The following is a 26898-nucleotide window of genomic DNA, read 5'->3' on the forward strand; positions in this document are numbered from 1 at the left end:
ATGACAGGGCTGGGGCACGTCGCAGTGTGCAGCTTCGAGGTCGCTACAGTGAGCGTGGGTTTGTGGATTTCCTCTGGGACAGCATCTCCCAAACCCTTCCACATCTGCCCCAAGTCCTGCTGTGACCCATGGGCCCACAGCCATGGGTCCACAGCCATGCCTGGGCTCCTTCTGTGGGGAAACACATCTGGATGCAGCAGCTTGGCACATAATGGAGGATTTCAGCATGGAGCAGGGTGGCCATCGTGTATGGCAAGTATGGAGAAGTGCAAAACAGAAAGCACACCACTGTCAAACCTGCTTCACATGAAACACTTCGTTATCACACTGAGGATGGAAACCGCAAGAGGGTAATGTGGAAAGCAAAATGTACTCACTATCAGGCATCAGAACCTGCCAGGCAGTCTGCCCAGGACATTTTGGGGATGGTGCGGCCTTTTCAAGCAGTAGCTCAGACTCGGGTACACCTGGTTGGTACCTTTGTAATGACTGATGGCACTTCTGCACGCCGCCAGCTCCCCAGGTGCAGGTGGTCCAAGGGGCAGCGATGCCATGGGTCAGGCTGGGGAGGGAGCAGGGTCGTCTCCAGCCTCTCCTGTCCCTCACAAAGTCGTGTCCCCGGTCCCTGCGAGTGGGCTGGAGCCGAGCTGCCATCTGCATTCCCCTGCCAACATGCGCAGGAGATAAAAAATCAAAAGCATTAGTGTTACATAGTTATTAGCCGGGTCAGGGGGTGATGTTTATTATGAAAGACTCTGCGAGAAGGGATTAACTATACACATTAAAAACCACCCGATACGAGGCATCTGGAAAAACAAGCTTCTTAACATGGAAAAGTACTGAGCTGTTTGTAAACATCCGCGCTGGGGGCCGGTGCCAGGGAGGGCGATTATATTTATCTGTGCGTGTCACAGGGCTCTGCCTGGGCTCTGATGTGGCCCAGACACCGGGCTCTGCGAAGCCGTGCCGAGGTGACAGCCCTGGGCCCCAGGGGCTGCCGGCGGAGCAGGTCTTGGGTCAGGAGGTCCACGGGATGGGGACGGACACAGGCAGCTCCTGGCACCTGCAGTGCCTGGTTGTATTAACCTCGTTCGGGCTCATTTGTCCCCAGACCTGGCCTGGAAATGAGCAGGGGTCCCCACACCCTCTGTGGTGCTGCCGTCCCGAGCAGCCCTACCAGGGGATGGATCCTGCTGGTGCAGCATGATGTGTGCTCAGGTCCTCCCTGTCCTTGCTGCTGAGTCTGCAGCACGGAACGAGACGTGCCTGAAGGAGGGATGTTTGCTTCTGAAGGAGGGATGTTTGCTTCTTTTATCCGTGCGTTAGTGCGATCCTGCCCCGGGCTATAGGGCTGCTGGGGATGTGAGTGCAAGCCTGGCTGGGCTGGATGGCAGTCATGGAGCCCTCCATCCTGCTGCTGACAGGGAGCAGTTGTCAGTGTCTGAGGAGGGAATGCAGGAACAAGGCAAGTATGTAATGATGCTCGCTGGTTACATCCTCCAGCTCCCAGCCATCAGCGGCCTGGGGACTCCTTTGGATGCTACATCTGAGTCAGGGCGTTAGCCAGGAGGTTAGTCATGAGCTTCTGAACTGCTTGGGATCCAAAACGCTGCCCTGCATCGGGCTGCACGGCCAGAATATTTTGCGGGGAAAGAAGTACCTGCGTCGTGGTGTACCCCTCCTGCCTCACAGCCCCTCGGCCATCCCTGTTCAGGCTGAGCCACAGCCCTGTCCTGGCCCTCCTCTGCAGGTGCTGGGCTCCTCACCTCCGCTTCTGTCCAGTCCTTTTTGAGGTTACGGGACCACAGCTGCACGCCCTGTTCAAGATGAGGGGCAAACCACAAATTTATACAATTTACATTATTTTCTGCTTTCCTTGTTTAGATATTACTTCCGTGTTTTGAAGGATGTTTTTTAATATCTCTTTCCAAGGATTTAACCCTTTTAAAGCATCCTCAACTTAATACTGTTTCCCTTCTAGAAAGTAATTATTATTGCACTAGTTCTTTTTGTGTTTATTTTTTTTCCACTGCAATAGGTATGTGCTGCTACAGGGCAATGTGAATGTAGTCCCTGGGCTCTCCATGCTTTGAGAAAGGCTTTTGTAAGGGACCACATGGCCAAGTAAGACCGGACATACTTTTACCGTGCTGGATTAAGAGAAAATAGGTCTCTGTTGAAAGGTTTGACTGCAGTGTCTTTGTCACTTTTCCCAAGCCAGCATGGTTACAACAGATTAATACCATTGTCTTCTGAATGCTGAGAAGGGCAAGACAAAAATGCTTCTTGTTCCTATTTTAAATTCTGTTGTTCATTGAATCTTTAACATTCAGCATTTCAAGAGGAAACAAGAATAGATTAAGAGATAGCAGACTGGCTCCCAAATGAACACGAGAGTAAGTATTTTTCTCCCCACAGGCAGATAGTATCACTGCTTACAAACACACACCAGGCATTGCCATGTTCCTTAGCCCTGCGAATATTGCTGCTCGGCTTGTTTTGGAACAGGCTAGAAAAATGTGACAAAATGCCTGGGAGATGAGCCTTGGGTGAGCTGGGTGGGCTGCCATGGGCTGGTCCCACGTAGGTGCTGGCTCCAACTGATACGAAGACAGTTTGTCCAACCAAAAAATATTCCCAGGGCTCCCATTGTTCTCATTGTTTTCTCTTTCTCTAAAAATCCTTGTGACTCATGAGCTACAACAAACAATTTTATGCTTGAAAGAATGAAGGGCTAATAGTGCTGGCTGGGAAGGAGGAGAAAACCCTGCAAGGCAGCGGGAGGGACCTGCGCAGCCCTCCCTGGGGCAGAAGGACGGTGGAGAAGGGGACGGTGGCTGGGGGGGACCTTGGCCAGGAGGAAGGAAAGGTTTTGAACCAAAACCTGCAGAAAACCTGTCATCTGGGCTTCCAAAACCACTCCCCCGTCCTTCATGCTGCGAACCATCGCTGCACAGCCACAGAAGAAATTCTGCCCGTCGCTCAGAGCGGCGCTTGGAGAGCCCGGCGGGCTGTGCAGATACAAGGGTGTCGGGAAGGATCTCAGATAATTTAGTTTGTAAAAGGGAAGAGGTAACAAACGTGTGATTTCAGACAGGCTGGGGCTGTGCGATTCCCACCCCTCCTGCCTGCTGTCTCGCCAGCACACACGTTGCGCTTTTCCGCATGCACTCGATTTTGAGCAATGGGCTTAATTTCTCTTCATTTCCTACCCATGCTCTGCAGTGTGAAGGGCTTTGGAGAGGTTTATTTTTTGCAGAAACTGTCTGGGGGTACAAAGGTTTGTGTGCCTAAACACAACCCATGCAAGGGCTGCCATCGTCCGCGCAGGACCCTGCGCCGTCCCTGGGCTCGTCGCAGTCCTCAAAGCTAATTAAAAGCAGCGCTAGACGAGTGTTTCTTTAGTTTAGATTTAAAGACCAAAACAGATTCAGCTTCTTGGCTCTCGCCCAGAAGCTGATTTCATACAAGTGGAAAGCAGTTACTAAAGGATCTGAATTTGATGTTTTGGGGTTGGTATTTGGGGCTAACGGGATAATTGGCAGCCTCAGCCCCGCCGAGCAGTCGCTGTAAAAGCGCAGCCCTTGGGAGAGCGCGTAAAGTGGGAGCTGAATAGCGGCGAGATTGGTGGCCCACTTTATTAGAGGGGTTTGCAAGTGAGTCAGAGAACCTTGAAATCGATGCGGGGATTTCGCAGAAAGGTAGTGGAGAGGCGCGGCGGAGACGGGGCCGATGGGCAGAGGAGGCTGTGAAGCGGGCAGGAGCCGCGGGAGGAATGCGCTCGCGGTAGTGGAACCGCCTGGGAGCAGCGCAGCAGGGGAGCTCTACGGCACGGCGAGCCGAGCCCCGGGCTGCAAAGGGGGTTTGTGGGGACACCAGTTTGTCACGGGGTGACCAGTAGTGGTGGCTTCCAGGGCTGCGGGCAGGAGGAGGCTCCGTCGGTAAGACCGGGGTGGCAGCACAGCGGCTCCCGGTGCGTGGCAGGGTGCTCATCGCCCCGTGCCGTCCTGATGTTGTGGGGCACGCTGGATCACGACTTCTGGTGGATGGAGATCCAGGTCCTCCGTGGGGTTCGGCGGCCGCGCATGAGATGCTGTGCTGAGGGAGGAGCCGGGTCCAACTCCTGCCTTCCAGGTCTCTGCCACAACCGGAGGACCACCCTTCCCAACCCAGTCTCATGTGAAGTGAAAAACGAGGATGTCAGAATCGGAGGATGTGTTATTTCTAATTAAGTTAGGGTCTGTTTTTTTTTTTTGAGAGGGAAGATCGATACGGTTTTTGCTTCACTACAGCAGACTTCAGAAGTAACAACGAATACGAACGTACCCGTGGGTAATGTGATGGCTTCGGCGTCGCGGCGACTTCCCGTGGTCCTGCACCTCCAGGACCGGCTGCCAGCCCAGCATCGCGCCCTGCTGGGCTGAAGGGATGGGGAAATAACCGAGGCAGGTAATACGGGCCTGTCCTGCCAGTGAAAAGCGAGTGCCAGGGATCACTTAAAGGCCTGCAGGGACAAGAGCTCCTGACAAGCCTTGGAAATGGAGCTGAAGCAGAGCGGTCCGATGCTGGGAAAGGCTGCGGCAGCTCAGGTGCCCGAGGCACTGACGTGACCGTGTGGCCAGTTCCCCCGGCGCGGGGCGGGCGGCAGCGGCCCCCGAGACAAATTGTCAGTTCCTGCGGAAGGGAAGAAACAGTAAACAGTGCTATTGAGGGAAAATTGCTTGTTTTCTGGTACACAACTTTCTCCTCACCGCCAGGTCCTCAGTTCATCAGTGCCCAATTTATCCTTTATTTAGTTTTCATAAATAATTCAGAAGAGTTTGAGTAGAATAATTGAGTCTTTTCCCAACCCTAATCCCAGACAATTCAAAACAAAAAGACATTTAGATTACAATTTGAGCGTATTAGCTGTTGGGAGATTTCCAGACAACTGATCTGCTTTCCTTTACAATTTCTGTGGCATTCTATCATTTCTAAAGTGTTCTGCTTTGATAGTTAATAATTTGAGCATTTCCAGTTCTTCATGAAAAGACAGAGGCATCATTGTGATAAAGTGCTGGCGTGCTCGCTGCCTTTGGATGTGCGAGCTTATCTGTTTTCCAAGAAGGCCTAAATAAATGAAGTAGTAAGATTGCAAATCCAGCCTGCGATGTGCCTTATCATCTTCGGGGAAATAGATACAATCGTGCTTATTTGGCTTAAAATTAAAACTAAGCTTCCACGCCGATGTGAGCTGAAAAGCCAGAAGGGATGAATTTGGGGAAGACTCAATGCAGGAAAAGGCGAGCCCGTGATGTGCGCAGGAAAGAGGGGAGAAACCGTACAGAGGGCTGATCTGTCGCTGCGCTTTCAAGCATGAAGGCTGCGAGGTGCGAGGCTTGCCAGGAGGGTTTTGCATCGCTGAGGGTACGGTGGAGGCTCCGTGAGGCCGGCCCTGCTCGGCCAGAGGCTGTGCGCAGCCTGGACTGCTGAAGCCGTGACGCAGCTACCAGCCAGGAGCGAGCTGAAGGCGTGAGCTGAGAAGTGGCTGCAGGCGCAGCCAGGCGTGTGTGGTTTCGGACACGAGGATCGGATCGTTTCACTCTGCCTGGGGGTGAGGCCTGGAGGGGAGATGTGGGGTTTCCCAGCACCCAGAGCTGCAGCGATCTCTCTCCTTGCTGTGCCAAAGCTCTCCCATTATCCGTGGCACACGCACGTCCATCACATCACAGCCAGTTTGCCGGGTTCCCAGTCTTCCCAGCTCCTGGGGCTCGCCGGGCGACTTGGGGCATGCCAGCGCAGGTCTCCGTCTGCAAGAGGAAGGCAACGGGACGGGCTCTGCACGGTGTAAGTCCTCCGTCACCGCCTGCCCGTGGTACTGCACCAGTGTCCCCATCGGTGCACCGGTGTCCCCGTTGCTGCACTGGTGTCCCCATCGCTGCAGGTTGATGCCCTGCGGCAGGGCCCTGCCTGCACCGCCGGCTCCCCGCTCCCTCCAAAAAAAAAAACTGGGAGTGGAAATAGCCCCTTGCCTGAGCTGGGGTCCTGGCAGTGCAGACACGTCGGGCACGGGGTGTATTTGCACGCTCTTTTAGCAGATGAGTTGCAGCGGGCTTACTCTGTTTATTTCTCACTGCTTGATGCGCAGACACGTGGCACGGGAAGGATTATGACATCTTGCGTGCTCCTTCTCATGCTTAATTAGCGTTTATCTTAAGCTTTTTTTTTTTTTTTTTAGTTTCTCGCACTGACAGCATAGTAAAACGCTACTGTGGCATTCATAAGGAGGAATTTGTAGCACGCAGACTTAAAGGAGCTTGATCTTTCTCACACCGAGCCTAATTCTGACGGCAATGTGTAGGCTGTTAATTCTGGTTGTTGAAGGATGCTCTAAGACTGGGTCTGGGCAGCTCAGATCGGCTTTATATAGCTGCAGTCAACAACGTCTCCGAGCAGGTGCACGAGGAGGAAGGTACCGGTGCAATTCAGAGAGGGCCCAACATAGAAGAGGTTGTTTGTTGTGTTCAGCGCTAATTGGGTTATCAGCTGAGGCTCCGAGGATTAAACAAACTGACCTAAATCCTGGTCTCGGTGGTCTTGGTGAATGTCTGGTTTCCTGCATCTCAGCCGATCAGGTTTCTGAAACACTCCCCAGAGCGTGTTGTTGTTGTATCAGGAGTGTAAAGCCCGTGCTGCGTCGTTTGTCGTGTTCCTCACAACGCAGTGCTCGCTTTGAGGACAGACACTGCAAACAGATGAAACGGCGCTGAAGAAAACACCTGGTCCGTCCCAGCCGTGGCTGGAGCTAGACGGTGTCCAAGCCCGGCTGCTGGCATCGCCGCCGTTATTTCGGCTAATAGCAGATGGCAGAGAGGAGAAAGCATCCATTCTCATTTACAATTTATTTTTACTCCGCGAGAGACGGGATTGCTCAAGCCCTTGCTGTCAGGCAGTGTCTGGCAGGACAGCCTTATTTACCGTGATGGATGTGTTTGGAACGCTTTTTTCGCGGCGGTGTGCTGGGGGCAGGCTCTGCAGGGCCAGAAGTGAGATGGAGAACAAGCATGGTCCCTGTCCAAGGGGCTGGCGGATTTTCGTAGGGGAGGGCTCCGGTGTCAGCCTCGGAGGAGGTTTATGGGGTCGGGGGAAATCTCCGTGTGTTTCGCTGCAGGCTGGGGCCGTGTACACAGGCATCTCTACCACCGCTTAGCCGGATATTTTCCTGCTCACTAAACAAACTATAGACTAAACTCGAGCTTAGCCCTCGGGAACAAGACAGACAATGAAAACGGGAAGCGGCGTTAGAATTCGGTGATGCTTTGTGCTTCCACTGACCCGTCAGGCGGCCGGAGAGCCCACCAGGATGCTCCAGCTACTGCTCCAAGTGGATATCCACCCAAAAACCGGCCGTGACGGCAGCCGGCGGTGGCAGCCGGGTGCCCGCTGGGAGCGTGGCTGCTCTCCCGAAGGCAGCTGGAGCTTTTTGAGGCAAAGCCGTGCCCTGGCCAGGCTCTGCTCCTGGTGCTCTCACCGCAAGCACAATTCACAAGTCAGCCCCCAAAGGGCCTTCCACTGATCCCGGCGCAGCACATCTGGGTTTAGCTGCTGTAACCGGGAGCCTCTTGAAGCCCTTGACTCAGGGATATTTCTCTCTGCTGGTAGTGGGGTGGTTTTTGTGAAGCAGGAAGGTGATCTCTCCAACACAGAGGCAAGCAGAGGTGGTGGCCGTGCTTGGCAGAGGGGGTCCACAGCAGCCAAGGATCTTTGCAAGGGGCAGCGCTCGGAGCTGAGCATCCAGCCCTGCTCCGTGGCCCTGAGAGTCGCTGGCACTGGGTGTCAGGGCTTCAGGGCAGCGGGTGGTTCGGGGAGGGTGCTGCCGGAGCCGTGGGCTTGCTTTGGGGCAGGTTTGCTCGGGGACAGAAGGGCAGGCAGCCAGGTGCGAGCCGCGGGCGGGGAGCTCGCCGGCAGAGCCGTGGCGGTGCCGAATCTGGGACAGGGTCACCCTCCGAGGCGGGCTGCGCTGACGTGCCCGTGGCTGTGCGAAAGCTGCTCTGCCTGCATTTTAACGACGATGATTCACAGGGGGGGGGTTTAGAAAAAAAAAAAACAAACAAAAACAGCGCACCACCAAAGCCAGATGAATGCGTTTTGTGTGAGAACGGCCCGCGTGGAGGGGCTTCTGAAGGCGGGGATGGCAGAGGCTGGGCGGATTTCTACCTGGTGGGGACAGGAGGGTGCCCAGGGCTCCGAGGTGGCTGAAGGGGACACAGAGGTGCTCAGGGCAGTGCAGTGCCTCTCCTGCCAGCACCTTCAGTCCCGCCAAGAGAAAATAAAGCGGCATCTGCCCCAGTAGGGCTGAATGTGGTTGAAAGCCAGCGGTTGTGAGCATCGATCCCCTAGGAGAAAGTAACCCGTCATTTCTCCACGTTGACACAGCGAGTCTGCCCCGCTGTCACCCGTGGTTATCCCCAGCTCCCGCCCCGAGCACACGCACAGAGCTTCGTCAGAGCCCCTCACCCTCCCCGTGGTTTGTTTCCCGGCGCAGGTTTTCCGCACGGATCTGATAACAGCCATGAAGATCCCCGACTCCTTCCAGCTCAGCCCGGAGGAGTACTACGTCCTGGCCGACCCCTGGCGCCAGGAGTGGGAGAAGGGCGTCCAGGTCCCCGCGAGCGCCGAGGCCATCCCCCAGCCCGTGGTCAGGTAAGCCGGCGGGTCCCCTCCGTGCCACGGGGGGTGTGCTGTCACCTTCCTTGTCCCCGGGCGGGCTGCTTTGTCACTTGTCCCCCCGGATGGCCAGGTACGGTGCCTGGGCGGCGCAGAGGAGCCGTGCCAGGCGGGCCAGCTCCTCGCCTGCTTGTGGTTGGGGAATTTTGAGAAGATCTGATAAAATCACAGGAATGTTAAAAAAAAAACCACAACAGAAAGCCAGCCAGAACGTCAGCATCTGTCTGCTGATGGATGCACCTCCATCTAGAAGCGCCGAGGCCGTACATCACGGTAGGGGTGGTAAAAATGGGATGGGAGCACAAACGTTCAAGGACTGGGAAAAGGAGCCCGGCAAACAGGCAGGCGTCTACGGGACTTTGCAGAGACGATGCCGATTGGCCTCGAAGGGCCTCTGGTTCGCTATTTTAAAATGGGGAACCGTGTTTAAAATAGACCCTGCAGCAGCTGCCGAGGCAGCAAAGAGCCGTGGGTGCGCCGCTGCCCCTGCTCCGCGCGCTTGGCAAAAGGGAGCGGCGGCGGCACGGGTGGCGAAAAGGTGGTGCTGTTGTGGTGCTGGGGACGGGGCCGTGCTCGGGGGTCCGTGCTGCTCCCCGGATAACGGGGGAGTTGGGCCAGGCGCTGGCCCCAGCGCAGGCACCGTTTGTCTGCGGCGGCAGCAGCTGCTCCTGCAGCTGCCGGCCCCCGGTTATGAAGCAAACTTTTGTGTTTGCTCGCCCCCCCCTCCCCAGGGGAAAAGAGAGAAAGAAATGAAACTTTAATGAGTCTGAACACATCAAAAGGGAAGTTGTAAAGGGGGCTGTTGAGTTGATTTAATCCTTAGGAAAAAAAAAAAAAAAGGGAAAAAAAAAAAGGAAAAAAAACCTGCGTGTGGAATATCTTTTTTTTTAGTTGTCTTTGATAGCTAACCGCAAGTCTGCACTCATAAATGCTCTGCTCCCCAGCTGAGGGCTCGCGCCGGTGCTATTTCCAGCCGAAAAGTGATAGCTTGGCACTGCCGGGGCCGGAGGTGCCTTTTTAAAGCCGACCCGGAGAGCAGCGTGCGTCGGGTGGCGTTGGGCATCGAGGAGCTCTGTGCCAGCTCCTGGGGCCAGCTGCCCTGCTTCGAGCCCCTCCTGGCAGATGTGCACCTCTGCTCTGCCCCACGCCCTTGTTTTTGGGGCATCCTGGCACAGCTCTGCCAGCTCCTGCTGTTCCCACGCAGGGATGCCCCTAAAGGGATGGAGAAATACATCCCGTGTGTGTGGAAAAGCCTGGCCCCGCAGGGGGCTCTGCCCGCGGGTACCTGGCAGCATCTCCCCGTAGGCAGGGCTGGAGCCCTGCTAAGTCAGGACGTGTCCCACCTTCTCCTGTCCGCACACCACAAAGGTCACCGGCCCTCTCGGATGCTTCTTGCTCCCTTCTCATTTTCTGCAGGTGTTCGTGCAGCTTGCCTGCGTGTTGGTTTCGGTGTTTTTCCCTGAATTTTCTCTTTAAAGGCAGGTGGTGCATGTCTTCTTTGGGTCTGCTGAAGTTGGACCCATTTTCTGTGACTTCCCAAGGACACTTGGTAGCGGTCCCAGTGCTTGCAGCCGGTTCAGTGAATCCCTGCAGCTGGTTTGTGATGTGCCCTGGTGATCCTGGCTGCTCCTCCTGCGCTGCTGCAGGCTCGGCTTGCGCAGCCACATCCCTAGTTTCCCCACAGGAGGTATTTTCCACTTGTATGATTCCTTCTTGCATTTTGGTTTGATGAAATACTCGGGGCTGTAGACCAAAGCTGTTCCCGCCCCCGTTGCTACTTGCTGATTCCGGGGTCGTTCCCTTTTGCGCGTTGAGCTCTTTCCTGACAGTTTGCTGCCTGCCAAAGCCTCTCCGGGAGCCCTCTGTCCCGCTCTGCATCCCCTGCCGAGCACCGGGAGCTCCCTCGTGCTTCCCACAGCGGCCAGGTTCTCCGTGCAGAGCAGAGCCACGTCACGGAGGGTCTCTGCTCCTGCTGCTCATCTGCCTGGGTCCCTGCCCAGAGCCGCGTCCTGCATCGGAGGGGAGGTGGGAGTCACGGCAGCGCAAGGTGCCTCCGCCCTGATCCATCCATCCCTGCTGGCCCGGCAGCAAGCAGGGCCCGGAGGGCTTCGTCCTCAGCCTGGAGCCTGCGCGGGACATTCCTGCCTCCCCAGGGCGATGTGAGGGGAAGGGAGAGCTCCGGCCCTCGTCTCATTTTCCAGCCGTGTTCGCGGCTGGGTTGTGGCCACGGTGCGTGTCCCAGGGGACGAGCAGCGCTGACGCTGCCAGGTTTTGTTAGCCAGGGCAGCAGCTCTCCACTGCACAGCAGAAGGCACGGCGGAGCCGGGTGTGCTCCTCCCAAAGAGTTCTCCCTCCGATGGCACCCCTGCCCCGAGGGTTTTCCCGCTGCACTCAGCGCTGCGATAGAGGGAGCGGCATTCGGACAGCCAAGGACGGATGAAAACCGCGGTCCCCTTCCTGCCTGCGGGGTTAGACAACTCCTCTTGCAGTCGCCCTCCTTTGGAGAAGCATCAGGTGGTTTTCACGGAGATGGCTGCATTTCATCTGCCTGCAGAGAACAGCTTTATAAGGCCCTACAACTCCGTTTGCCTTGCTCCTGGTTTAACTGCTTGGATTCGCCCCCGTCCCAGCACGCGGATCCTCCCGGCAGCAACGACCGGACCTCGCTGGTCCTATGGGATCCATCACTTCGGGACCTCGCCCCATGCCACCGCCTTGGTTTCCAAACTTTCCTTTTCCTCCTTCCTCAGACAAAAAAAAACCACAACAGATCCTCGCTGGGTCAGATGCAGGGAATCCGAATTCCTTTCCCTGCTGAGCAAAGCGCACAGCCCCTGTTTTTTTTACAGACCGAAGCCTGGAGCCCAGCAGCTCTCCTCTGCCAAGGCGAGAGCTGGCGCAGCCCCGGGGCTGCCGCGCTTGCCAGGGGCAGCGTTTTGCTTTCTGCCACGTCTCGGAGGGGTAAAACAGCGATGTAACAGCGTGCTGCCCATGGAGAGGGGGCAAGCCGCGCCTGGGAAATACATCCCCAGCCCATCTCCTGTGACCCCGGGGTGCAGAGCCTGGGCAGGGGATGGGCTGGAGCCCCCAGCAGGTTTTGCAGCGGAGGGTGCGAGGGCTGCTTCCCTCTCCAGAACTGCGTCTCCCCCTCCCCAAGGTGTGCTGTTGTGTGCAGCTGCTGCTGCCGCTGCTGCCGCTGCTCTTTTCATCTCTCGCCTGGGCGCTTGGAAACGAGCTCTTCCTACCCGCCCGTTGCCTCTAGGTTTTGCGGATCCCAAGCTGAAAATTAGATTCTGAAACGTTTTTATTTTGCCGGAGCTCGAAAAATGTCAAAGCTGTGGGTGAGGCGGGAGGGAGAGCGCCGTGTTTTAAGGAATGCTTCCCCCGGAAAGCAGCCGCCTGAAAGATGCCTTCACCAAGAGCCGCCTTAACGCAGAGGGTGCTCTGTAGGCTAGCACAAATCGCCGTGCGGTTGCGTGGAGGGCGATGGGGGGAGAGGAGCATCCTTTGGCTCGCTGTCCCCCTGGTTTGGTGCCCAGGGCCGGGTGCCGCCGGACGCGCGGCTGCTGCCGGTGGCCACCCACACAGCAGGGTTATCGGGCGGTGCAGGACATCAGATGTTTCCTCTCCGCAATCGTTTCTGGCTCGTCGGTGCTTAAAAAGGGGTTTATTTTGTACAGCCTGAGCATTGCCCAAAGCTCGATGGCCTCCGGCGTGGCTATGAAACCCGTTCGGAGCCGAGTGAGAGCAGGGGAAAGGCGGAGGTACCGGGAGGGACAGGCTGAGCACCTTGGGGTCACGGTGGTGCTGGGCATCCCTGGAGGGTCCCCAGGGTGCCGGGAGCAGGCAGGTCATGAGCCCTGGGGCAGGCAGGGTGGTTGCTGCACCGATGGGTGAGCCCAGGCACTGGGATTGCCATCCTGAGTCACTGGTGCTGAGCCCCAGGCTGGTGGGGGGCACTGGTGGGTGCTGGATGCCAACAGGGCCACCTCAGCTCGGCTCGAGGCTAAGGGCTGAGCAAGGTGAAGCGGTGGCACCGACTGCAGAGGTACCCCAACGTCTGGGAGCGTCGGGGTGCGGGTACCGCCCTTTACAAACGGGAATGGGGGGCCTTGGGTGAACTTCGTCTGCTGGAGTCACACCGTGGTGAGCTCTGGGGGAAGGTGCTCGTGGCTGCTCCTGGCTGCTCCTCGCTGCTCCACGGTGCTCTTATGAGGCTGGGGAGCCCCCTCTGTTGGAGCAGGTCTGGGGAGCCCGAGGGGGGCTCGTCCCTCCCCGCCGGAGCCAGGCACAGCAGCACGTGGCGAGCTCACGCAGCAGAGAGCATCCCTCCGTGCAGCGCTGGCACCGACCTCCGATTTGATGCACCTGTACGGCTTCTAATTCCTTCCTTAATGATTTAACGTTTTTGGCAGGCGGTTCCTCCCCCGAGCTGACAGGGATGCAGGCAGGATCTCGAGGTGGCTCTTGGAGCTCGCGCTCAGCCACATCGGTCTGTGCCGTAGGTTCTGTTTCCTGTGAATTTGCACACAGCAGGAGGACGAGCAGGAAGGCTGCTTCTCGCTGGCAGGGCTCCCAGATATTCTTGGCGTCGCGGATCCGTGCTTGTGTCATCGCCGTGGCCCTGGTTTAACAGAAAACAGAGAGTGCTGTGGCAACAGGAAGGCGCAACCTGGGCGCACACGAGCGGGACGAGGGCTGGGGCACGGACGGGAGCACCGCCGGGGAGCGGCTGCCACATCGGAGGGGCACTTGGCACAGTCCCCCTCGCTTCCCCCCTGTCCCCCTGCGTCCCCTCTGCTCCCCCAGGACCCCAGGTGCAGGCAGAGCAAGCCCTGGCTGTGCTGCGCGGTGCAGGGGCACGGCTGGCTGTGCCGTGGAGCTGCCGGCTGTTGGCCCCACGGCTCGAGGAGCTGCCCCGGCGTCTCCGGGGGGCCCTGCAGGGCTGCCGGCGTCGTGCGGTGCCATTCGTGTCCTGGCTCCGTGACAGCCCCAAGGACGGTGCTGCTCCACGGCAGAAGGGAGCAGGAGGCACCCGGAGGCTCTGCTCGCAGGGAGCATCCAGGAGACGGGCGGGCTGCCGCGAGCTTGTGCCAAAACATTTGTGTTTCTGAGCCAGAGCGCGCTGCGGGGGCGCAAAGCCAAGCGGTGCCCGGCAGCGGCTGTGGGACGGGGGCACGTCCCTGCCCTCCGCTCCCCCTGAGACCCCGCTGATCCCAACAGGGCTGGGGGCACCTTCCAGAAACCCCAGGGCATGGAAGGGGCGACTCCAGCGAAGGGATTAAAGCGGCCCCCAGCAGCGCAGCCCCACGAGCGCCGCCTGGACGCCACCTCCCCGTCTCCCCCCGCGGCTGCCCAGCGCGGGGAGGGCTCTCAGCGGCGTTGCTCCCGGCGCTGCAGGAACCAGCACACGGTGTTCTGCAGCTCCAGGCCGGGCTGAGGCCGGGCTTCCTTCCCTGCCTCCCTCGGCCAGCGAGGCGGGCTGGCTGTTGACTCATCGGCAGCGTCCCTTGGGCTTTGCTGCAGAAGGGGCAGGCGGGCTGCTGCGGCGGTTTGTGTAGCTCTTGGAGCAGCGCTGTTGTTTTAACATCAGCTGCCTTTTCTTTTTTTTTTTTTCTTTTCTTCTCCTTTTCTCTTTTTTTTTTTTTTTTTTCTTCGTCCCCTCCGGCTCGTGGTGAAAAACCGCGTGAGCTCCGGGCTCGCAGACGGCCCGGTGGCGATCTCACAGAGGGCTGGTTCTTGGGTCCGCCGGCCCCGTTCTGCGGCTGACCGTCTTGAGGTTGTGCTCCGCTCCAGAAATACAGGCGTGCTTCCCTTTCAAGATCTGAGACTTGGGTCTGATCAAAAGAAACACAAACCCCATCTGCTCCGGGCCTGAACGTGGAGGCCGCAAGCCCTGGGGGATGTGAGCGGGGAGAGGAAGGCTGGCTGGCCCCGCGGCCGCGGTGGGGATGGAGACGGCCGGGCTGAGCCACGGCTCAGGAGCTGGCCCGTGGCGCTTGCTTGGTGGAGAAGAGCAAAAAAAAAAAAGCCCCAAAGTCCTCGGTAATGAAACCTCAGCGGGCTGCCCGTGTGACGCTGCTGCTGGGAAGGTGAGGGTCCGGTGCTCGTGCAGCCCCGTGCCCCGCAGAGGGCTGCTAACGCCCCGTCAGGTCCTGCTGAGCTGTGTTTGTCTCGGGAGCTGTGGATTTTGGGATCCTTGCCCTGGGAGAAAAGCGCAGGAACAGCGGCGTGGGATGGGGCAAAGCCCTGCTTTCGTACCCAGGGCTTGGAAAGGGAACGAGCCTGATTTACTTTCCCTGTTACTTTCAGTCGTTTTGCTTTTACAGCCTGTGTGACAAAATCTCGTGTACGCTTTCAGCAAGTCCCCACCTTTATTAGTTTGCTACGGGAAACGCCTTAATCCCGCACGTTCCTACCTAGTGCCGAGCCACTCGGCCTTCTGTTTGCAACGTTTGCTAATTCTCCCTGTGGACGTCTGTGGGCTGTGCTGGACCAAGCAGACGTACGGAGCGAGCGGGCTGGGGTTGCGCTGCTCCGCGGAGAGCTTTGTGGAGAGCTTGGGGGGGCTCGGGAGCCTCCGCCTCTCCCTCCATCACCTCCCTTCTCCATCCAGGAGCAGGGATTTAGCGTGCAGCTGGGCAGACTCTAGCCAATCTGATCGCTGCTGCTTGTAGCCGTAATTAAATCACCTCGTCGTGATTAGTGCGCCCGGCGTCCCCGTGAACCGTACAAGGAGACCCGTGCGACAGCAGCGTGCTACCCAGAGCAATGCTCAGCCCCGTGCCCTCGCCTTCCCTGCGAGCGTCCCGGTGCTCAGCACCCGCAGCTCCCTCGGCAGGAGCAGGGGTGGCCGCGGGGATCCCCGGGCTCGTGGCCCCGCACGGCTCGGAGCCGCGGCAGGCGCAGGGCTGCTCGCAGCGCCGCGCTCTGCTCTCCGTTAGTAGGTGGGTACAAATCAAAGTGGGGCTGTTTGCGTTACTGAAATAGTTGTGGAAGCATTATCTGGCTGGGCTAATTAACTCCAGCTGCTTGAACGTTAGTAGTTTGGCTTAAGCTGCGTGAAGAAGCAACAGTTTTTGTCCTTTTCATAGCGAGAAGACATACGCTCAAGTGTCCCTGCCTTTACTAGCAGCGATTCCAAGACTTACAGGACCTGAATGGGAAGGAGCAGAGTGTCGGTGACCTGCGGCTGTGTTTGGCACGCAGCGCTGCGCCCTGACGGGGAGGAGAAGGGGGAGGGCAGTGCTGGGCTGCTGGAGGGAAGGGGGAGAAGTGCAGGGATGCTCCAGATGCTCCAGAAGCAGCGTGCACCTTCTGCTCGCAGCCCAGACGCCGCCTTTGTCTGGTCAAGCAGAAAAAAACCCTTGGCTGTTCGGGGGGCTCTGCAGCTCTGTGTGGGGTCCTGTGGCTGTGCGCGGGGCTCTGCAGCTCTCCTGCTGCACCTCGGCACTTGTTTACTGCCACTCTCCTCCGCTCTGCTTAGGAATTATTTTCTGGGCACCGACTCGGAGCTGAGGCCTAAATAATTCATCTGTTGAGCTAAGGCTCGGGGAGGTTCAGCCTGGAATATGAACGTGAGAAAGGCAGGAGCATCAGCGCTCTGCTCTCTGCCCGGTCTGCGGAGTATCAGGCTTTTTATATGGTGATAAACAGCTCAGGAACGAAATTGGAAAAGCTGCCTGGGTTTAACAAGATGGCTGTTCAGTGCCTCCTGTTCACTTGTTTTCCTCCCTTTAACACATCAAAGAGGAGTGAATCACTTTCTCCTTAGAGGATTGCATTATTCCAGGGGCCTGGGAGGACCCGCTCTGGTCACAGGCTGCTGCTGGAGGAGATTTTAGCTGAACAAGGGGAAAGGGAATGTTTTTCTAATTGCACCTGTTAATTGCAGTTCGGGGACCCAGCTGCATTTCTGTGCGAGTCACAGAACCTGCCTGTAGCGATCCCCACCGCCAGCAGCCCGCGAGGGGCCACCCTACCCCGTCCTTCCCTCGTGCTTTGCAATGAAATGGGGCTCTCGGGGGGGGGGGGGATTTGCAAACCCGGGAGACGGGGCCACGGGGCCGCGGAGCCAAAAACGCGGATTTTCCCAGCCGAGCCGTGCGCGGTGCCAGCAGCTGCGAGAGGAGAGGCTGCGCCCCGCAGAGCTGCGTGGCGGCGATCGCCAGCGGCTTGCAAACGCTCTCGGGGCCGATAGGGATCGTTTGGAATCGGCTCTGCCTGGAAAGCGCCGCGAGTCCGGAGTTCAGCTGGGAAAAAAAACAGCAGCCGAAGGGATGGCGGGGGCGGCCGCACCGCGCCGGGCCGGTACCTCCCTGCCAGGGGACACACCGGGGTCCCTGGCACCTCGGGGGGGTCCCTGGCACCTCGGGGGGGTCCCTGGCACCTCGGGGGTCCCTGGCACCCCTCGAGCAGGACCCGATGCGCATGGTGCGCAGCCACCCGGGCGTTACGTCACCTGCAGCCACCCTCACTGGCTGCTGGTACCCGGAGGGCAGGACGGTGCTGCGAGCAGCATTAACCCTTCCTGAGCACCCCGGGGTAGCACAAAGGGACCTTGGTGGCGCTGAGCGATAGCCGCACCGGTGTTTGTGCAGTCGGGGGGGGGACTTCTGGGCGTGGGGGGTGCCGGTACAGGAGCTTGGCACGTCTTCCTGGGGCCAAATGCGGATTCAGATTCTGAGCTGCATCGAGTGTTTCGCCGTGCCTAGGGGTTTGGAGCAAGCCCAGTCGAGGTGTGGGTTATACCGGGCAGAAGGAAGGATGAGCTTTTTAAGGGAGGTGACAGGTGAAAAGGGAAAATGTTGCAGTCCTACACTGCAGTGGAAATTTGGTGAGCTGGGGACCCCAGGGTTGGGACCTCTGTGGGCTGTCCACCGCGCGCAGCAGCAGCAGAGACAAACCGTGGGGTTACACGGGGCTGCGTGCTTGAGTGTGGATGTCCGAGGCAAGGGTGGTCACCTGCAGCACGCTTTTTTTTTTGTTAGGATTGTGCTCGTTACAGGCGCTGACACCAGGAGAGCCTGCCCGTGGCAGCGCGGGGCACAGCCGAGGGTTCCCGTTCCCCACCTCTGCCCCCCGGGGCTGATCCTGTGCCCGCGGCCCCTGTTTTGTACGCGGGCATCGCTGTGGGTTTGCAGTGGTGGTTGCCAAATCTTGAGGGGTTTTGGCTCCAGCAGGCAGTCAGGAAATCCTGCAAATTCTTACTTTTCTGAGCACAGCGGGGCCGGCTGAGAACAGGGCTCACATTCCGTGGTGGGTTGGGAACAACAGGTTTTGGGGACAGTGGCTGCCGAGACATACCACAGGGCAGCCCTCCTCCGTGGGACCTCCTCCTGTTTCTGCTCCGTGCCCCGGGTTTCACTCTTACCCTCTGGTTTTGGGTTTCCTTCCATCCCATCGCCCGTGGTGCCTGCAGCATCGTCTCCTGAGGGCCCAGCCCCCCGTGGGCACCGGCACCTGCATCCTAGAGGTGCTGGGAGGCCGCTCATCCAGCCGGTCCGTGCCATTTTCAACCCCAGGCCGGTTAATTTAAACCCTAACCACTTTAATACTTCCTTGGCTTTCCCCTTCTTCTTCGAACCGAGCTCTGGGAGTGTAGTTTTTGGCTCGTGCTTTTACAGACTTCAGTAGGAGGCATAAAAGTGGAATCACTGGGCATAACACCCCTCGGTAAATCTGTGCCCGGGTACGCTGAGGATCCCAAAGCCCTGTGCGTGGTGGCAGCCGTCATCGCCACGAGCCCTTCACCACCCTCTGCCCCTCTCCCCGACACCAGCAGGCTCCTTCCCTACCGTCTCACGCGCCGCTCCGCCATTCAGAAGCACTAGTGCTTATAAAATCTATTAGCTTAAGTTTATAAGAAGATTGGGCATCTGGTCTGAAGAGCCCGCGAGATGCTATTTTAATAAACAGCAAATGAAAATTGTCCCTTTAAATTGCAGAATGCCTTTTGAAAGTTGGAGTGTGCCGCAGGAGAATTCCCCCGCGAGCAGAGCTGGCAGTAATAACAGTATCAGCATCCTCTGAAGGTTGCTGGCAGAATTATCTTTCCACTGACTTTCCTAAGCTGATTTATTTATGGACACTGGACCAGACTAATTTAGACTGGAATGTAGGTAGCAAGAAGATGACTGACTAAAGCCTTCATTGTGATAAAACGGAGCATTTTGAGAAGCGAAACGCTGTTCAGGATTGTTTATTATTTCTGTCTGGTATATTAAAAGGGAGAATATAGAAAAAAAATGCATTCTCCCTTCAGCCAGCTGAAGCATTCGGTTTCCAGAGATGATTAGCCATGGGAATTCGCCGAGTGCATTTTATCACCGCATAATCTTCTCCTGGGATGGATGCGGTCCCCAGGAGTGCTGGGGTCCTCTCACTCCTTTCCCTCAAGTGCCCCTGAGGCCCACTTGCAGCCTCGCGGCCTCGGGCTTGTTGTGCTGTTCAGCCTGATCCCAGTTTTCAGCCCCTCGTTAAAACAAGCTCCGGGTCGATGCCGATCTTCCTGAAAGGCCGTGCCTCCGGCCGGCTGAATGGGGGTGACACGGGGACACCACCAGCGTCACGCTCTGGCTGGGCGAGAAGAGGCTTCTCCCGCAGCTGCGTCCCCGCGGTGGTGCTGAGAGGCGGTGCTGTGCGGGGTCTGCAAGGGTCGCAGCCCTGGTGAACCTCCTGCACGCACGTCTGCGCTGCACCCTGCCCGGGGGGCACAGCCTTGCTCGCGTCTCCGCCATCTCACCTCGGTAAAAGGCGGCTTTCTGCCCGAGTACAACCTCAGGGCCAGCGCGGAGGTGTCTGCTCGGGGTGTTTTAAAGCTGCCGTGCTGCTGGGGCAGGGTAGAGCTGCTCTGCGAGGCGCCGGTGCAGTGCCGGTCGGCTCTGTGGCCGCGCTGCTTGCTCCTGTAGCGTTTTCGGTTCCTGCTTTGGCATGGTGCGTCCTCTGCCCACCTTCCCGGTTTGGAGCACTTGAAGCATTCCTGGGTCCTGCTATGAGTCACCCCGGCCTCGTGATGCTTTCTGTTCCCAGCCAGGGGTCACGCTCGGTGCTTTCTCTTCTCTCAACACCCCCTGCACACCACGGAGCCTCGGAGCCTCAGGATCTTGCCTCGTCTGGGTGTTTCCTATCGCATCCTGCTACACGAAGCTGTTTCTCTTTGCCACCACCCTCTCATTTAGGGTGAGAGGTGGCTTGGGGCACCTTGGAGCACGCTCTTGCCTTTGCCTGCTCTGGTTGGGTTGGTTGTGCTGGGGTTCCCCCTATGGGGTCCCCGTCTCCACAGGGCAGCAGGAGGAAGGAGGCTGCCAGGGGTGTTCCTTTGTCACCGTCACCATTTCTTTGGAGCGTGCCGGGGCTGATGGCGTGTTCCCAGCCCAGTGATAGCCTCTTTGAACTGAGACCAGAGATGAATGGCCAAAGCAGCAAAACTCTGGGGGAACAGGAAGAATCCCCCAGAGGTGCCCGAAGTTCCCTTTGCGCTGTGGAAATCTCGTGCTGGAGCTGGCCCCGAGGGTGGCTGCAGGGCAGGGCACACAGTGGGGCTGGTGAGCTGCCGGCCGCGCACGTGCCGTGATAACAGGGTCCCCAGCACCACGCCTGCTGCTGCCTGATTCTGCTTTTTTGAAAAGGGGGAGATGATCTAGGTAAGGCACTACGTTTGGTGTGGAACCGGCTCCCCGAGTGAAGCTGCGAATCAGCAGCCCGGCGCTGAGGATGCCGCGGGCACCCGCTGCCTGCCACCGCCCCGGGCACAGCTGGGGCCTCTCATCTCGCCTCTCATCTCACTCCTGCCGTGCCCCAGCGACAACACGGAGCATTAAACCCTGCGATTTTTCAGCCAGGCTAAGAGCAGAGCCTCCAGGGCCACCTTCTGCGTGTCTGCAGCTGGCGGCGTGTCGGTGGCACCAGCACCAGCAGGCTGCACGGCCGGCAGCTCGGGTGGCACCGCTCCCCGGCTCCGCTCCCCCAGCTCCTTCCGACAGCTGTAACAGAGCATTCGGCACCCCTGGGTCATTTTCTTCTCGACAGCTTCGAGCTCTCTCCTGTAAGGCCAGTGCCTGGTGTGCCCAGGGCCTGATGCTTTGCAAAGCGACCCGGAGGTGGCTCATGGAGGGAGGGTTTCAGTTCTGCTGGCACCAAGGGGCCCCGGAGTATTTTAGGGGGCTGGGAGCTCCTTAGAGGAGAGTCCTGAAGCTCGATAGCAGCACGCCTGGTTTCAGTGTTATTACTGCTGTCTGCATTAAATACAGACTTTCCTGAATCCCTAAGCCCTGTCCTAGATTACAGTCAGCTCATTTTAAAATCTGGGGACTCTCAGAGCTGTGTTTTCCCGGCCTTATTTTCAGATCCTGAACTGAGGTTTGGAGATGTCCCCGGGGCGTTGAGGCATATCTTTATTTTCAGTTTGCTGGTGGGGAAAGTGAGGCCAAAAGGTTGATTGCTTTGCCGAGGGTCAGGCAGCAAGCAGTCAGAAAAGCTGCACAACCCCTGCCCCGCAGGCTGTGCGGGTGCAGGAGGAGGGCCGGACCCTCAGGCTTTGCCCAGCCGGGTTTCCAGGCGAAGAAGCCGCTGGGAAGGGACGACGTGGAGCAGCACGTTGCTGTTCTCCTGTTTTCCTGTGTGTTCCTTTGCAACGTTCTCCTGCGTCCCCACGCGTGCTGTTGCAGTGCTCCAAGCCATCGCTCTGGCCGTCGGGGGATGCTCTCCATGCCAGGCGTCCTGAAGCACGGGGCGAAGGTGGTGCAGATGTGTGCAGCTCGCTCAGCCCGGCTGCCCGCAGCTCTTGCTCCCCAGGGCTCGGTCTCCCAGGAACGGGAGCTGGAAAAATGCTCCGAGCAGGCAGGGCTGTGCTCGGGCAGCCCGTCCGAGCAGCCCACGACCAGCATCCCACCCCGGTTGGGTCCCAGGCAGTTAGCAGCAGGGGGAAAGCTGTTGTGGGGAACGGGAAGTTACTTATAATTGATATATTTTGGAAGGATGAAGGATGGAGAAGGGGAATGACCCTTCAGGGCGTTTTTCTCATGGTTCGCCAAAGTGGCAGTCCCGCAGCCTCGTCGTGCAGATGCTGTTGGGGTGCGTGAGCGTGGGCTGTATGGGGACAGGCTCTCCGTGTGGCTCACGGTCGTGTAACCAGGCTGGAAATGTCCAGCCCGGCCACGGCTCCCTGTGTTGTCCCGGGCAGGGGGCAGGACGCAGATCCTGGTGTCGGAGGGGCCGGGCGCGGGCAGGCGCAGCGTGGGCACGGCGCCTTGCTGGGCTCGGGAGCCCGCGCGCGTGGGAGGGAGGCTGCTGCCAGCGGGCGTGCGGCGATGCTTGCGAGGCGGGATGGAAGAAAGGAGCCGTGCGAAGTGTACGAATGGCTTAATTTCTCCCGGCGTGAAGGGAAATCGTCTAAGTCCTGAAAAGCGAGCGAGTTCCCGCAGAGGCCCCGGCACAAAGCCTCCCGGCCGCTGCTTCCCGGTGGCGCCTTTGATCCGCGGGGCCGCGCTGAGTGCGGGGGAGCAGGAACCCATTTGTTCGCAGTGAAAGGCATCCGTGTGGCTTCAGGAAGAATGAGCCGCGGCGTCAAAGCCCGCGTGTGGCAGCGATACCCGTTTTATTTCGGCAGTGATTAGTGTTACGGGACCAATTTGTGGAGAGGAATAGACTGAGGCAGACGGAGGCACGGGCCAACGAAACAACCCCCTGATTCCCAGACCAGTAAAAACAAATTCACCTGCATCGTATGCTCACATGCTCATTTAAGCCTCTGCAGAGGCACTTTTTGGCAGCTTCCCCCACCAGCACTCCTTGAGGTGCTGGGGGCCGTGGCCGATGTCGTGGCCATCGCCATCACGCCATCACGTGTGCTGCTGGACCAGACAGAAAACTCCTAGCCCATGGGAACCAGGCATTTATCAAAGTCAGAAGTGGATATTTGTCTGCTTTTACATGTTTTTTTTTCCTTGGACAACATCAGAACTGTTCCAGAAAAACTCAGCCCGGGCCGTTTGTTTTGGTGCCGTGTCCTGTTTACCCTGGCACGCAGCGAACCCTTCCCCTTCTCATGCGCGGCAGCTGCACAGCCCCGCTACCAGCAGCGAGAAATATTTTCCCCCCGGTGGAAGCAGCCTCTAACCCCTCACACACCCCAGAGGTCTCCTCCTCCTCTCTAAGACCTAGCAGTGGACGCTCTGCAGGCACTCGCTGCCGGTTCCCTTCCCATTTTCAGCAGCTCCTCGCCTCCCTCCCGCCTCGAGCGGCGCTCGCGTTCCCCGAGTCAGGTTGTCAGTGCCGTGACTGCACCCTCCGTGGCAAGAAACGGGCCCTTGGGCTTTTGTGAGGCTTTTGGGAGCTGTGGCTCTTTCTCAACCTCTCCTTTCCTTCCAGGATCATTCCCCAGCTGGAGAACTCGCCTTCGCCGGTTTCGCCGAGCAGCCTGCCCGGCTCTGAGATTTCGGAAGCCACAAGGACGTACTTGCAGGGAGTGAGTCGCTACGACCTGGACGAGCTCGATGCCTGCTGGTTGGAGCTGGTTAACATGGAGCTCAAGGAGATGGGTAAGTACCACAGCCATTTCTCCTCCTGCCTGGGCTGCCTGCAGAGCGGGCATGAGGCCTTTCAAGTAATCGTGTGAAAGAAAAGGCCTTGAGGAAGAAACCTCTGTTCCGGCTCTCCAGAAGAGGTTACGCGGCCTGCACGGGGTCTTGAGCGCGTTGAATTGCCTCTTGCTCGCCTCGGGGCTTTGGGACGTGGTGCGAGAAGAGCAGAGCAGAGCAAAGCAGATGGCGGTGGAGCAGAGCGGCGTGCAGGTGGCGCAGGGCCCTGCTGCGCAGAACCAGCAGATCCAGGGCACTCGCAGCTGGGCTGTTTGTGTGACCGTGGTCATCTCCTCCGTGCTCCCTGCAGGAGGGAATTGTTTGCTCAGGGTGGGCACCACGACCCCGACTCGTCCCCCCTGGGCTGGGCAGATCTCCAACTGGACAAGGGGAGCCGGTGGAGAGGTTTCCCACTCCAAACCTCTGATTCTCAGAAGTGCCGGCCCTGGGTTTTCTCTCCCTTCCCAGCTGTCTTTAAATACCGCAGCATAATGTTGCCCGCTCTTACATCGCCGCACATTTTTAAAATCCATTAGTGCTGGGTGCAGGTAACTGGGCTGGGAATTTGGCCCCCGGCGCTTTGCTTAGCGTGGTCTGTTGGGCAGATAACGTTGGCACAGGCACCGGGCGTGCAGAGCTGCCAGACCGTGGAGGGATTTTCCAGTCCTTGGTAGGTGAGGGCTGCTGCGGTGTGGTTGCTGCTGCACAGGTAAGAGTGACAGAGGGATAAAACATCTGCATTTTGAGCACAGTGAAAGCTGAAACATGCCTGCACGGAGCGTTACTCCCGGCTGCAAAGGTCTTCGAGGGTGGCGCAGAGCATGTTAGCGAGTGCTGGAGCAGAGAGGATCGTGCACTGCTGAAGGGGATGGAGCTCGAGGTTGCAGAGATGAAATCCTCACTTCTAGCCACTTCCCCCTTGTACAAACTTCATACGTCTCCAGAAAGGCAAGCGGGCAGAGATTTGGCTCCTCCGGCTCCGGCGGGTTAAATTTGGCTCGCTTTATTATTTCTTCAAAGTATTCCCTTACAGACGCGGTGCCTTAAATGGTTTTCAGATGGGGAGCCTCCGCGCTGATTGATCGCTCGAAGGCTGAGCCCGGTGCCGCCGCGTGGGGGGGAAGCAGGCGGGGATGCTCGGGGAGCCAGATGTGCGCCGGCCGCATCCTTCCCCTGCTCGCAGGTACCGAGCCGTGTCAGCGAGAGGCTCTTGGCTCTGCCAGCAGCAGTGTCGGATTTAGGAGGGGAAGCCTGAGCACCGTCGTAGCCGCCGGTGCTCAGCTCGGTGCTGGGTGGCACCGCGTGCCTGGGGGCATGCAGCAGCCACCGATGCCCTCTGCGATTTTGAGCGAGCTGCGTTTTTCTTCCTGCAGCTCCCTGCCATTTATCAGGCAGTGAGCTTTCACAAGAATGGTCCTTTGGGGCTGTGTGTACAGCACCAGGCTGGATGGGACCGTGGTGTCTGATGAAGCCCCCGAGTCCTCTGCAATAACCCACCGCAGATGGCAATAAGTAACCCGGGGGACTGCAGCGGCGGTAACGCAAGGAGGCTCACTGTCCATCAGCAGATTCTCCAGTCCATTTGTGTTGCTGAAAGAGCGCTGTAATTACTGTCTGAGCCTTAAATATGCTGGCAGCTTGGGAAAACAGTGTTTGCTGCGTGAAATCCACTGCGAACGCCGCAGCCCCCAGCAGCGAGTGATCTTGCCCTGTCCCCCAGTGCCCCCACCCTCTCCAGCGGGGCTGGCTCCGGAGCACTTTCCACAGGTTTTTGCCCGTTTCACACAGGTTTTGGTGGGTTTTGATTTTTTTTTTTGCCCAGGCAACACATTTTTCTGTCAATATAACTGGTGGGTTTTGGTGTGCATAGAGGAGAGAGCTGGGTCTGCCGAGGCTCTGTATTGAGCTCCCTCGGTCAGAATAGCAAACCCATCGCTGGTCGCCTCCTGGGCCTTGCTGGGCTGGAGGCTCAGCCCCCTCTGCATCATACAGGGATGGATCTGTGCTTCTGGTCCGCAACAGGGGGGGGACGTGGGGCTTGTGCCCTTCAGCACCTAATCCAGAAGACTGCCCGCACGCATAGGTTGGTCTGGAGGTGGTCCATAAATAGCGCTTTCTCCCGGAAGCCCTCGACATTAATGACACACTGAGATTTCCAAACGAGCTCTGCTAATCTCTGAGATCATTAACATGACTTAACTGGAGAACTGCTGCCTCTCCTCCTGTTCGGAGAAGTCAGAAGTTATCTCCCAGCGTGGAGCGATAGGCAGGAGTTTAAATTCCTCCTGGGCGTTCGGCTGAGCTGTTGTCATTGGGCAGTGCTTGGGCACCGTGTGTCATCCTCCAAATATTTAATGACAGAGAAGGAGCGTGGTCTCTGACTGGCTCTGGAGGGGTGGTGGGGAGGAGAGCTGGAAAACACCTATTAGCTCATCCGTGCTGCGAGCGGCGCTGATCCCCGTAGCACATAGCACATAGCGCATAGCACATGCCTTTTCCAGTCCTTTTTAGGTCACCCCCGAGATGGAATTTTATCACCGGGATCAGATAAACCTCCAGATAGCTCCGGCGATCCGCAGCCTGCTGCTCCTCCCTGGGTGAGGTGGGCAGCCTTTCCTTTTCCCAAAAGCAGGAGCTGCTCCGTGCGAAGCAGCTTGCAGTGGCTTTAACCCCTGCCCGCTAACGTGTTTCAGTAGCCAGGGCTGTGCTTGGGAGAAATGCACTGCTTGAAGGGCTTCCGTGTGCTGGAGATGAAATCAATATTTAAGCAAGCCTAAATGTTTTATTTGTTGCTGCTGCAATAGGAGACGGTGAAAGAAGTGGGTCTTGAAGTTGTCTGAGTGAAACCCCGAAGCAGATTTATGCACGTCACCCGCGGCAGCGCAGAGAGAAGCCATGCCATTAAGACTTCATTTTTTTTTTTAATTAAGATTTTATGCTGTATTTGGTGATCTCCACTAAATCCAAAGCTATGGTAAGAGTGGGGTTAGAGAGACTTCAAAGGCCTGGGCTGAAAGATCCCTTTGCAGTGATCGGCACTTCATAAAAACACACGGAAAATCCTAAAGAAATTGCTAAAAACGTTGCCGGAATCAATTTTGCTGAAGGCAGAATATGAGTTTCGCAGTATTCCCTTGACTTAATCCATATGGTGTATGCTGCTCACATATGCCCACCACAGTTTCTATCTTGGGAGCTGGAGGTGTTCCTGTTATTTTATGGCAGGAACATGCAAAGGTCACATTTATTGCTTTTGAAGCTCCAGGGGGAATTCATCACTGCATACTTGAGATATGTCTGTGTACTAATTAGATCATACCTCCCTCGGCGGAGGTGAGGTTGGTCAAGTAGGCACGGACTAAACCAGAGTCAGTGCAGGAACCCCGGGGAAGACGCGCTCATCCGAGCAGAGGCTGCCGGCAAATATATGGGCTGGAGAGCTGGGATCTGTGGCCAGAGGCTGCCCTGAACTGAAACATCGCTCCCCATTCCCTTCTCCAGGATGTGGGGACCCCGTTTTCCCCCGAGGCAGCATTTTAGAGTTTTGGGGCGATTCCTTCAGTGCCACCCCAGTGCAGCTGGTCCAAAGATGCCGGGCTGAGGACCACTGCAG

At 57.8% G+C, this 26898-nt stretch overlaps 1 protein-coding gene across 1 annotated transcript in view; it reads left to right on the plus strand.

The window, feature by feature from the left end:
• Positions 1 to 26898, plus strand: part of JADE2 (jade family PHD finger 2) — a 62972-nt gene that overhangs the window by 5270 nt on the left and 30804 nt on the right. Inside the window, 2 exon segments of the mRNA XM_040574005.1 lie at positions 8525 to 8682; positions 23077 to 23246. Coding sequence (XP_040429939.1) covers positions 8525 to 8682; positions 23077 to 23246 — 328 coding nt within the window.

The sequence above is a fragment of the Cygnus olor genome, chromosome 14, assembly GCF_009769625.2.
Source record: "Cygnus olor isolate bCygOlo1 chromosome 14, bCygOlo1.pri.v2, whole genome shotgun sequence".
Lineage (NCBI taxonomy): Eukaryota > Metazoa > Chordata > Aves > Anseriformes > Anatidae > Cygnus > Cygnus olor.